Raw genomic sequence first — 12,794 nt, 5'->3', positions numbered from 1 at the left:
CGATATAGAGGCTTAGGATACTATGTAGGAAGCTCTAACTACTATTACATAGATAAGACATAAGAATTACGTTTAGGACAGCGCGTAGAGGGGAGGCTAGGGATAAGGCTAGATAACGGACGTAATACTAGAGATGCTAGGCGGACGACCCGGAATCTATAGCCCGCCCAAGTTAACAACCTGTTTATAACGCGGCTAGCGCCTCGTAGCATAGCGCCGTCGACTTATCGCAACACAGGACAGCATCCCCGTATCGAGACTATAGCAACTTAGTCGAGTGTACGCAGTCGCTCTAGCCGACGACTAAGAGCTTATTAACTACTATTAACGAAGTAGAACCTGGCGGATTAGCAGAGTAGGGCGGCAGCGATTAAGGCTAAGGAGGAACGCGCGCGGCAGCGTCTTGCTATAGCGGACAAATAATATAGTACTAGCGACGGATATAGGGGCGCAATAGACATAGGTATAGTAATTTTAAGCTTTTGGCATAAGAATCTAGCTACGATACTAGTTAGAAACTAATACCCCTACTACGTACGACAGCGATGGAATTACAGCATAATTTTTATAGCAGTGCAATTAGATCGACATGTAGCTTCTTATACATACCTTAATTATGCGATAAAAGTAGTTTTGAATTTTCGATGTCGCGGCGCTACACAGCATTACCCAAAAACGCTGCTGGGCCCTCAGACCCTCTTAGGCGAGGCGCTCGAAGAGGTTAGTGCTCGCCAAGAGGGTCTGTGCTTCTGAGACTAGTTCAGCTTCGTGGCGGCTGGAACTATCAAACATCCTTGCACGGGAGGAGCTGAACCCGATGACCAACGTGTCGTGCCGCTGACGTGTACACTGGAGGTGAAGCATTGAGAACAATACTTATTCATCTTCATAGCTCAAGGAGGTTGGACGAAGCTTCCTTGTACCGTTATCTAGAACTACCTTGTGCATTTACTTTCGCCTAGCAACAGCTCTGGATCCTTCGCGCCGTTCGGCATAGAACTATCTGTCCGAAAGCATATCGTACTTCAACCTGACATCTCGCGGAACGAATATCTCAGCATCAAGAGCAACAAACACATAGAGTCCACACCAAGAGGAAGCAGAAGGTCGCTAGACGGGGTCGAGCCTGCTTGATACAGCTCAGTCTGGACCTCGGTGCTGTTCGATCTTGCAAGGAACATCCTGCGAGCATCTTGAAGGCCGGGGTCAGCTCCGGCGGCTATGGCGAGGGTCTAGGCCTTGCGACACGATGAGGTGGAAGCATGTGAGAGATGTATACTCATGGTCTACAGCCGCATGTACGACGATCGAAAAGCGCGAGCAGAACTGGACTGAGAGTCGTTTCCCGCAGTGAGCTTTGAGTTACCCAGAAGACTGGAAGGACTGCATACATGTACAATATGCTTTGACTCGCAGATGAAGCCCACGATAGACTGACGCTTGAATCATCGTCGTTGCCTCGGTTTCGCCGTGAAAATCCCGCACCAGCGAGCGCAAGCCATGGATTGTCCTCCTTCAAGAAGCCTTCGGAATTCTGCCATCATCCATTCTCGTACTGAGAAATCGGTCCTGGTCGCTTCCACTGCCTTGCCCTTTGTGGATCGAGATGCTCTGTCCTGAACAGCTTGTCGCCGGACTCTGCTCGATGCAGGATATGTTGCAGTCGTCGTCCTTCAGACATCAGTTTGCTTCGTGTCGGGAACACCTTCGTCTGCTCCATCGCTCTGCTGCTTTGCCTGCCACGCCTTCACCGCATTTAAGAAGACTTCACTGTGGAATTGTTGAGCACATAGATTGGCACTGTCCATAATGGGACATCCGGGAAGACCAGAAGGTAGATCGGGATTGGCGCCGCGTTCCAGTAGAAAAGTGGCTACTGCGCGGTAATTCTCATCATTTCCTCTGGGTGGATGCGCCAAGTAACAGAGCGGCGTGGCGCAACAATCGCCAAGATGGTATTCAATCGCGTTCACATCCAGTCCGACGACATCGACAAGATGGCGAACCATATCGAGGCGTCCGCATTCCGTTGCGATGTGCAGCGTCCGCGGATCCATTGGAGCACCTCTCGCTCGCAGCAGCTCGAAGGTCTCGACACTTGCATCTGTGGCGGCTCGTCCGAGGATTGTCAAGGGGCCTCTTGGCGCAGAGTGGCGAGTTTCTGTACCGTCAGCAGTGAATTGAGGAGGGTCGCAAGAGTATCCCAACGCGTGTGGTCTATAGTCGGGATCATCGACTCGGGCTCCGTGGTCCAAGCACCACTGAACCAGCTCAGGATATCGCAGGACAGACCAGAGTAAAGGTGTGCCGCCTTGGTCGCTATCATAGGTATTGACGTCCCATCCGTGAGCGACCAGGATCTCCAGAACGTCCATATGAGGTTTGTTATAATCGTAGTCGGCGTCGTTTTCTACAAGGTCACCCGTCCAGGGAAAGGTCTCGTGACTGCGCACGGCCTCGACGTCGGCGCCGAGATCGAGTAGGTACGTGAGCACTTTGGTTGCGCCGTTTGCTGTCGCGCGTCTCATGGTTCTTTTAATCAGGTCCTGGACGCTCATTCTGAAGTTTGGTTGTGAGGCGATCTCAATGGCTTGTTCCATGAGTGATGGATCATCCTTTGTGATAGCCTCAGCGCGCAATTCGTTGAGTTTCGCACTGAGCGATGCCGCCATGATGGTGAATGCTCTGTTGTGTTGTTGATGTGGTCAAGGTATGAAGATGTGCGAGGGAGAAGTGCAGTCTGGAGGTGAAGGAGCCAAGCAGTCGGCCTCGCGAAAAGCGGACGAAGGCGCAGTCGTTCTTTGCGCCATTCTGTCCTGACCCACGCCGCACTGATGAGCTTTCTGCTTCATGGTGAACGGATATAGATGTTGTGTCACATCCATGCAAGTGAGTCACCAACAAAATGTTCAGCCTCAGGCAGGGATCCGGATCCTTCTCGGCCGAGCCGGGGCAAAAGCTCAAAATTGGACGACTTGACAACCTCCACCGTGTCACCAACACAGCGACGCCCACCTACAGCCAGCGTTTCAGAATGTCGGCCTTCGAGCCGGCTCAGCGTTCCTGTGGATACTGCTTTGGTCTCTGGCCCTGATAGGAGGTATGCGACGCCGTCAGCCCTCTTCGATGCTAGATCTTCGAAGAAAATACATGCCTGCTTCCAGCTCAGTCAAGCCTGGCGAACATAAACGGACCTGATGCATTCAGCCCTCCAATAGGTCATAGACACATTGTCAGCGTATCAAGGGCACAACTCGACACTCGGAACATTCGGACCCAAGCGTGTCTGCCCATGTGGTACAGCATCGCATAGCATCAGGAAGAGCACGAGCTTTCAACAGCCCGCCTATTTTCATACGTTCGGACGACTTTCAGATCCACCGGGCGAAGTCGTCTCATGCCGTCTTCCATATTCGGTCGAATGTTTGATCCTTCTGCGCGTGTCCTTTTGCGCAATCCTAGACCCCGGTTCCCAAAGCCACGGATTTTTCGGACGAAGGATCCTCTCGAGACCCGAAAGAGTATGCCAACATCTGCAGGTCCCTCTATTTGCTTGTCGACTCCGCTTGAGTCTCATTTAAGTGGACTGCGATGATACGTGAAACCGTGCCTGCAGATCTCAAGCCTTGTTCGCATCCGTGGATGTTCGGACTATGCTCCTTTGCTTTGTCCACGGCGTCGTCGCAGTGGAATTTAGCACCTTTGGACATCAAGATGGCTCTGCGCTTTCGTGCAGCGACATATGCCGAGCTCATGAGTACTCCCTGGGCCGCCCTGCAATATGGCCGCTCTCGGCTGAAGACTGGCATTCAACTCCTTCTCCGTTCATCCGTTCAGCGATTCTCGAACGGCCTGCTCTCGGAGATATGGAGTGGCTTCACGGTGCAACGACGAAGGACTGACATTGGGCTGTGCACGCACATAACCTCGCCATCAGCTTGATGTTCCAGCAAGCACTCCACTCTCTAGACTGGTAGGATTGACCATGCTTCTGACGGGCAATTCACATATATGTAGGTCAAGTTGCTCGCTGAGTCTATCCTATCATCGAAGTCCCAGCAGTTCCTTACACTCCACACTCAATCTTGACTCGCAAACATACCGCCATCAATGGCAATCCTCGACTTCCTGTCAGCTCTTCTGCTGGCCTCAGGTGTCGCCCAAGCATTGATTATTCCCGAAAGCCAGCATCAGCATCAAGCCCGAGCCAACAATGTCGCCATAAACAGCGAGGTCAAGGTGATCTTATCCTCATTCGCAACTCTCGAACAGCTGGCCAAGGAACTCACCGTCGACATCTCGTGCCTGCGAGCCGCCAACCCGTTGTTGTCCGCACTCAAACGTGGTCAATACTGCACTGTTCCTCACGCCTGCTGCGGAACAAGCTGCGAGGGCAAGTTCTGCAGCAAGCGGCCTCAGTGCCAGGGTCAATCAACCACGCCGGCTCCTGTGCAGAATGGACCTAGCACGACTTGCGTTTCGACTATCACCACAAGCATCTCCGCTTCGAGCACCCCTGTGGCACCCTCGCAGTACCCTGTGCCCTCAAGCGTATCGAGCACCGTACTGGTCTCGAGCGAAAGCAACATCCTGTCCAGCGCTGGCGGCACATTGCCGGGTCCTATTGGCGGCGGATCATCCACTGGAGATGGTCTTCCCTTCACCACCAATTCTCTCGGACAGACCATCATCTCTGGTAGCTCTGGCCCTGTCGCTCTACCGACTGCTATTCCTTCCGGAATTGTTGTGACACTCCCGGGCGGCTCAGTCACTACTGCTCAACCTTCTTCTGTGCCAGCCGGGAGTCTTTCTGGATCAGGAACGACTGACAACCCGGTTGGCCCGAGTACTACGTCCTCGGACTCTGCTGGCATCACAGTGTCATCTGGTCTGCCATCCATGAACCCCATCCCAGCACCAGGAGAGTCGAGTGTTACAACACAGCCTTCTGGATCTTCTCCGTCTACACTGCCTCCGTCTGGTCTCCCTCAATCTGGTGTCCCTTCATCTGGCACTCCTCTATCTGGCGCTCCTCCGTCTGGCACTCCTCAGTCTGGACTATTCCCGTCTGGATCTCCTTCCTCTGGACCCCCTCCATCTGGCACTCCTTCGTCTAGTCCAGGATTGGTGACTACTACCGACTCCCTTGGACAGACCATCGTTGAACCTACTGGCGGCTCTGCAACGGGCACCGCACCACTCCCGCCAGATGATTCTGCTACAGCTCAACCCAGTGCAGTTTCATCATCATCAATTATTCCAGGACTGATCACTACCACGAACTCTTTGGGACAAACGATCATATCCGGCAGTTCTGGAGTGACGACTCTGTCTAATGGCGCTCCCGCTACGGCTACCCAGACTTTGCCCAACGGGTCGATTATCACCTTTGTTCCTTCCGCTACAGCTGGTCTATCGTCGTCTCCTGGATCTGGACAGCCTCCGAGCTCATCAAGTACGCCTTCTGTCGTTACTACGACCAATGAGGCTGGAGAGACGCTGATTTCGACCGTTGTCGGAGAGCCTTCATCTGGCGTGCTACCAAGTCCTTCAAGCTCGCCCTCTGTCGTCACAACGACCAATTCTGACGGCGAGACGGTAGCTTCGACATTGGCTGGGGTCATCCCCTCCGCCACAGCTGGTCTGCCTTCTCCGCCGTCGGGCCAGCCGTCGAGCCCGCCAAGCTCGCCCTCTGTCATCACTACGACGAACTCGGCTGGAGAGACGATTGCTTCGACCTTGGTCGGCGTGGTGCCTTCCGCTACAGTGGGCATACCATCTCCTTCGTCTGGCCAGCTACCGAGCCCATCGAGCTCGCTCTCGGTCATCACTTTGACCAACTCGGCTGGAGAGACGATAACTTCCACTCTTATCGACGTCCCTACCTCAATCGCATCGTTGACGACGATCACAAACACTGATGGCTCGGTCGGTGTCTCAACTTTTAGCAGCTTGTCAGCATCTCAGCAGCCATCAGCAAGCGACTCTATCTCCACAACAGCACCTCCTGTTGCACCTAGCACCATCTTAGGCCCAGGGCAAAGCTTCAACATATCGTCTACGCTCTCTCCCTCAAGCGTTATCATCGATAGCAGTGGTGGTACGATCACATCAACCTCAACTACCTCCACATCTCCAAGCACCACGCCAGACCTTACATCGGATGGAATGACAACAGGACCTGAGGCGACAACCGCGCCCGGACCTACCACATCCCCTCCAACAGACACGAGCTCCAGCTCAACGGCACTTGCGGGTGTGTTCCCAGTCACAACATCGGTACCCGAGCCCAAGGCGACAGATGATGGCACGGAGATTCCATGCAGTCTTTGGTTTTTCAAGATCTGCATTTCGTGGCTGGACACGAGCATACTCGGCTGGAAAATCAACCTTCCACCGGGCATCTATCCTCCCGGACCTCCGCCAGGCATCACGTTCCCGCCGGGCATTCAAATCAGCGTCAGTGGCACGATCCCTGATTGGCCTACCCTCACCATTGGTCCCGATCGTCTTCCGACGTATGAGCCTGAGCCAGAAGAGTGCAAGACTGAGTCTGCGGAATTGTGCTTAACTAGCACTTCTTTTGGCGTGTCTTCAGTTGGTGGCACTGTTACCACTACCGCTTCCGATGTCCTATCTACGTAAGTCATGCCGTTTCCCGTGTTTATTCCAAGGGACGCCTGCTGACCATACATCCCACGTCCAGATGTGCCACGGTGTACGGCTGTGAGGTTTCCGACAGCTCAACTTCTACTGCATCCACCTCCACCGCTTCTGACTATCCTTATTCTTGCACCTTCGGGTGTGAAGCTTGCAATGGCAATGCTCGTCGAGATGTCTCACCTCCAACCGCCCTACCATTGGTGTCAGAGCCAAGAGGTCTCATCTCATTCCACGACATCGCACTGGCCAGGCGTGACATTCCGAACCGACTGGAGGCAGATGGGTCCGTTGATTTTTACGACACTGTGAAAGCTTCGTCGAACACTGTCAATGTTGAGCACGACCAGCGGTTGGTGATGCAGACGACTTCCAAGTTCATACCTTTCGACGCCTCGGAGCGGAATATCAGGGTTGAGGGGCTGAGAGGATGTACATCTATATTGGTGGTTTCCCGACTCGGTAAGCTGGATCACTTGCTCTCTCCATTCTCACACCAAGCCAATGGCATCTATCCCATACACACAAGACCATCATGCTTAGTCGAGTGTACTAATGATACATCATCGCAGGTGCATACATCTCCCACATATGGGAGCCAACATTCACAGCAGGTAATTTTCAAGTAGAGGGACTCGATTACCTCCGGTGAGTCAATCGCACAACGCTTCAACCACATTATCTATACACGCGACTGACAACCGATCTCGCAGCAATGGTCGCGTCGGCGGCGGCGAGAGTGGCACTGAACCCCTTGGATCTCTCGTGCAACGTGGAGTGTTCAGCGACTCCGTAACCACAAAGATTTTCATCATGACACCAGCGACCTACGATCTCGATCTCAACGACGGTAGTATCGAAAGCAAGCCCGCTGTCCCAGAAAGGGAACAACGAGCCAGCCTTCTGTCCAGCGCTGACCCGCCTCTCTTCGATGGGAACACCCCTGGCGGTCCGCCGGATAGACTCACTCCAATGAAGGCCGCACTGTCAGCTCTGATGCCAGGCGTGCCGATCTCACAGTTCAACTATAGAAGGCAGGTTGACGATGCCAAAGTGAGGGGACAAGCGTATGGGAAAGCCACGGTAAGTGGCTAAACTTCACGCCATGTGCTCTTTCCACGACCATACCGGAGCCATGGCGCTCCGTTCTCTTGTGTAGCTTGCACACTCTAAGCCACCAGGGTTCAGGTCGTGCGGTCAATGTTGAGCGGGAACACCGAAGTGGCATCGTAGACGAAATGATGATATGCTAATGTTTCTTTTGCAGATCGTTTACAGCAACCGTCAAATAAGGGATCCAGCAGACCCATACTCAGATGAAGACTGGACTCCCACCACGATCGCAGGTTCAGATGGAGGCTCATGTGAGATTCGGCGACAAAAGGCCGTTTGGCAATGCTACATCCAGGACTTCTTAATGGGCAGCGACCTTTGGGATGCCCTCCCAGCGTAAGTGTAGCTTTCCCGACACTGCACAACACCTCGAGAGCAGTCTGCTAACATACACTGCAGTCAGATTGCTATCAACCAGAAACGTCAGGCTGGTGACTGCGGATCTCCCAGCTCGACTCCGGCTCCAACCTCGGAACCAACTTCTGCTTCCGCGCCCGCGACGACTCCGCCTCCACTCACAGATCTACCGGATCTCACAACCACTGCCTTCTCTACACCATCCGGCAGCTCTTGCGCTTCCACGACCACCTTCTCGCAATGCAACGGCTCCGGCGGTGGAGCCGCATGTGTGACAACTTCTAGTTGTGCATCCTTCGTAGCAACAGACACCCCGACTCCGACTTCCACCGAGCCAACATCTACAACCTACGAAGCACCGCTCTTCACATCCCCCACCGTCTGCAACAACGAAGCCGACTTCCCCGGCCACGCCGACGTCGCATCGGGCGCCCAAGAGAAACTCGCCCAGGATTTCTGCGGCAGCCATAATGTCGAAGCGTATCCAGGACGAGGTCCGCCTCTCGCGGAGACTTTGCAAGATGGCGATGATATCAATTACTTCTACAGCATTTCGTGGAAGGACATTGACTGCCGACCTGAGGGCACGGATCATCAGAATACGTATATGCCGCAGGGGAATGGAATCACTTGTCCGATTGTGATGCGGGCGATTTATCGGAACTGCAACAATGGTGGAGTTGGAGGGTATATGGATGTGGGATGTTTGCGGTATCGGTTTGACGGGGCTATTTGAGGGATGGGACGTTGCGATTGTGATGGATTGAGCTTGGGGCACTGATGAGGTGGCTACTGGAGGTATTTGAGGAAGGTAGTTCAACGGTACTCGGGTTTACTCTGGCAGCTGCATCTCGACCTCTGCATCTCTGCGTGAACAGCCATCGTCCTGGCGCTTGGATGAATGATTATCCGGGCTGCGAGGGAGCTCTCCAGATTCCCCTCCATCGACTACAAAAAGAGCCCCATCGAACATCAACAGCATCACTGGCATCAGTCAAATGCACTGTGTTAGAGACCGAGTATGGACTGGCCATATGTCAATGATGCTGGATGTCTGGTCAAAGGTGAGGTTGAACGCTGTGTCTCGCCACCGGGACAATGTACAGCGCCAACGCCATGGGAGCCCTACATCTCAACACGTGCCTCGCTATATGAGCTCCACCTTGCTCAAGTGGGACGCTGCATAACCTCCCCTCGCCGCACTCCACTCCAGGTGCGATGTCTCTCGACGAGCACGACAATCACTCTGTCGAAGAGGCTCTCAATTGACCTGGTGTTAGAACAGCTTGAGGACACATCATCATGCCACAATCCGAATTCGTCCCGCAGGCATATATGCAACACCCGGAGTCAAATTCAGCGGAGGCATCAATCCAGCTCACATCACCAGCGAGGGATGCCGCCGTCGACTTCACCTTTGAGGCTCTCAAGCCAGGCCTCTTCCGGACCACATTCACCTCGGAGAAATATCCACTCCCACCATTCCCAAGTGCCTCAAAGCCACAGGCCGTTCCATCAACTTTCAAGACGACAACATCGGACAAGTCGACGACATTCACATCAGACACCCTCACCGCCACAGTAGAATGGACCTCAACTCCCATCGCGACAATCGGATTCACCGGCCAACCACCTCTGCACACCGACCTACCCTTTCGCTCCTACGCCCTCGATGGTCAAGGCATCGCTCACTACTCCCGCTACTTCCGCGGTGACCTCCACGTCGGACTAGGGGAGAAGGCCGCTCCCATGGATCTCTCTAATCGCCACTTCACGCTCTCCGCTACGGACTGTTTCGGCTATGATGTCCACCGCACGGATCCATTGTACAAGCACATCCCGCTGCTAATCCGCGCAACTCCAAATGGTGTGGTTGCTACATTCACCACTTCCCATGCTCGCGGCTATTACTCCGTCGGATCGGAGATGGATGGTATGTGGGGTTTCTACAAGGTTTATCGTCAGGATCATGGTGGGCTTGAGCAGTACACCATTGTTGGCAAAACGCTGCAGGAAGTGGTCAAATCGTACGCCGAATTGGTTGGATTTCCTCTCCTCGTGCCGAGGTGGGCCATGGGGTATCTCGGCGGAGGCATGAAGTACTCCATGCTGGATGAGCCTCGTGCGAGTGAGGCGTTGATGGAGTGGGCGGCGAAAGTGGAGAAGTATGAGATTCCGTGCTCCGGGTTTCAGATGTCGTCGGGCTATACAGTCGCAGAAACTGAGCCGAAGACGAGGAATGTCTTCACGTGGAACAAACATCGATTTCCTGACCCAAAAGGCTTCTGCGATGCTTTCCACTCCAAGGGTATTCGTCTAATCGCCAACATCAAGCCGTACATCCTCGCAAGCCACCCAGAATACCAAAACCTCGTCAAAGCCGGCGCACTCTTCACAGACCCACACACCGGCCAATCCGCCGTCGCTCGCCTCTGGTCCGCCGGCGGCGGCGAAAGCGGCGAGGGCGGGCACATCGACTTCTCCTCCCGCGCCGGCTTCGACTTCTGGGTCCAAGGCGTCAAAGCCCTCCGCCAAACCGGCATGGACTGCATGTGGAACGACAACAACGAATACATGACTCCCTCCGACGACTGGCAACTCTGGCTCGACGACCCTTCCCTCACCCCCTTCACCTTCACCTCCACCACCCCCCGCAAAGACATCGGCCTCTGGGGCCGCGCCATGCACACCGAACTCCACGCCCGAGCCTCCCACGACGCTCTCCTCGCCGTCGCACCCCACGAACGTCCCTTCGTACTCACCCGCAGCGCCACCCCGGGCACGATGAAGTACGCGTCTAGTTCCTGGTCGGGGGACAACATCACTTCCTGGCCGGGTCTCCGCGGCGCGAACGCCCTCTCCCTCAACGCGGGCATGTGTCTCTTACAATCCTACGGCCACGACATTGGCGGTTTCGAAGGCCCCCAACCCAGCCCGGAGTTGCTACTCCGATGGGTTCAGCAGGGTATTCACAGTCCCCGCTTCGCGATCAATTGCTTCAAAACGGGAGACGATAATTTAGTCGGCGATGTCATCGAGCCGTGGATGTACCCCGAGATCTTACCGCAAATTCGCGCGGCGATTCAAAGGAGGTATGAACTCATTCCATATCTTTACTCTGCCCACCTCCTCTCCCACCGTGACGCTCTCCCGCCACAGCGATGGGTCGGGTGGGGCTATGAGTCCGATCCCGAAGTCTGGTCGAATAAAACCCTCACAGACGGGGAAGAACAGTATTGGTTGGGTGACACGTTGCTTGTAGGAGGGGTTTTCGAACCGGGAGTTGTGGAGGCGAGGATTTATGCTCCTGCTCGTTCCGGAGAGGATCCTGGATTCTGGAACACAAATGCCCCATTCCAGTTTCTTGAAGCGGGAAAGTGGCATACCATCGCCGCGCCTTGGAAAGAAGGTAGCATACCCGTCCTCGCACGCGTCGGAGGCGCGGTTCCCGTGGGTCTGAATCGGCAGACTGTTGCGCCGGGTGATATGGGAAATGAAGGAGCTCTCCCGGCTGATGACTGGAGGGGGTTGGAGATTTTCCCGCCTATGGCTGAGCGTTCGGATGGGAAGAGGAGGTTTGAGAATGTTTGGTATGAAGACGATGGGATTTCGCCGCCGCCGGTGAAGGTGGCGGAGATGAAGGTTGTGTATATTGCGGAGAGGGAGGTGGTTAGGGTTGGGTTGGAGGCGGGGATTGGGGAGTTTAGGCCGCTTTGGTCGGAGAGGGGAGTTACGGTTATTTTGCCGGTGGGAGATGGTAGGAGGGTTGTTAAGATGGATGCGGGGGGAGAGGTGGAGAGGGAGGAGGATGATGGGAAGGGGAGGAGACGATTCAAGATCTCTTGCGCCTGAAGCGAAAGGCAGAAAGAGCAGTTTCGATACCAAGCCATTAGATCCTCCCTGTCAGCTAGCCACCCTCTTCCTCTCCCCATCGCTCCTCGATCTCCTCTAACAGTAAACCACGCCACCATTCCCTCCGATAGCCACCAACGTCCTCCTCGCCCAAGGAAGCCAACACCAAACAACCAATCAAACCCCACACCGCGCCCTCAATCTCCTCCACCCCCCACCCCCAGCACCGCGGAGATTCCATCAGCCGCACTTGCCTCCTGCGTTGAACCCTTCCTCGCTCGCTAATCGCGCTTCGATCTGGTCTACCGTCTCCGCGGTGTGTAGCATATAGGAAACGCTGCCGACGACGTGGACTCTGCTGAGCGTAGCGGTGGCGCGGGAGGGGCTTAGGGTGACGATGAGGTGGAAGAAAGTGTATCTGGCGCAGAGATAGGAGGGGAGGGTGGGAGGGTGGGAGAGGTGAGTGGGTGCGGAGGTTGGGGCTAGAGGAGATTCGCGGAGATGGTGTTGGAGGTTGAGCGGAAATGCCGTGTATAGCTTTTCTTTGATCTACGAATATCGATGTCTGACAAGAGCTTGTCAAAGCGAACCTTTGAAAGTCTGTACCTGCGGTGTTAGGATTGACTCTTGACGAATATACCATATATGTATGCCGAAATTATCTATTATCCATGAACATCCCATCGTCAAAAACGGCCGTGCGATATCATCACCCCCTTCCCCCCTCTCCCCCTCACCCCTATCCCCGTCATCCCCTCATCCCCACACTCCTTCCCCCTAACCCCCTCATCCCCACACTCCTTCCCCCTATC

The 12,794-nt window shown here is 54.6% G+C and overlaps 2 protein-coding genes across 2 annotated transcripts; one reads left to right on the top strand and one right to left on the bottom strand.

Annotated features, from left to right (window-relative positions):
- Positions 1-1,599: 1,599 nt before the first annotated feature.
- Positions 1,600-2,813, bottom strand: MYCGRDRAFT_109332 (uncharacterized protein; the record flags this gene model as incomplete). The annotated part of the gene is made up of 1 exon (XM_003851980.1): positions 1,600-2,813. One exon carries the CDS (start codon positions 2,670-2,672, stop codon positions 1,674-1,676), a length of 999 nt encoding a protein of 332 aa, XP_003852028.1.
- Positions 2,814-9,432: 6,619 nt separating this feature from the next.
- MgAgl3 (putative alpha-glucosidase) lies at positions 9,433-11,982 on the top strand (the record flags this gene model as incomplete). Its single annotated transcript, XM_003852730.1, has 1 exon — positions 9,433-11,982. One exon carries the CDS (start codon positions 9,433-9,435, stop codon positions 11,980-11,982), a length of 2,550 nt encoding a protein of 849 aa, XP_003852778.1.
- Positions 11,983-12,794: the final 812 nt, after the last annotated feature.

Source organism: Zymoseptoria tritici, chromosome 5 (genome assembly GCF_000219625.1).
Source record: "Zymoseptoria tritici IPO323 chromosome 5, whole genome shotgun sequence".
Lineage (NCBI taxonomy): Eukaryota > Fungi > Ascomycota > Dothideomycetes > Mycosphaerellales > Mycosphaerellaceae > Zymoseptoria > Zymoseptoria tritici.
Note: the sequence above shows the minus strand (reverse complement) of the source record. Positions and strands in the feature narration are given on the sequence as shown.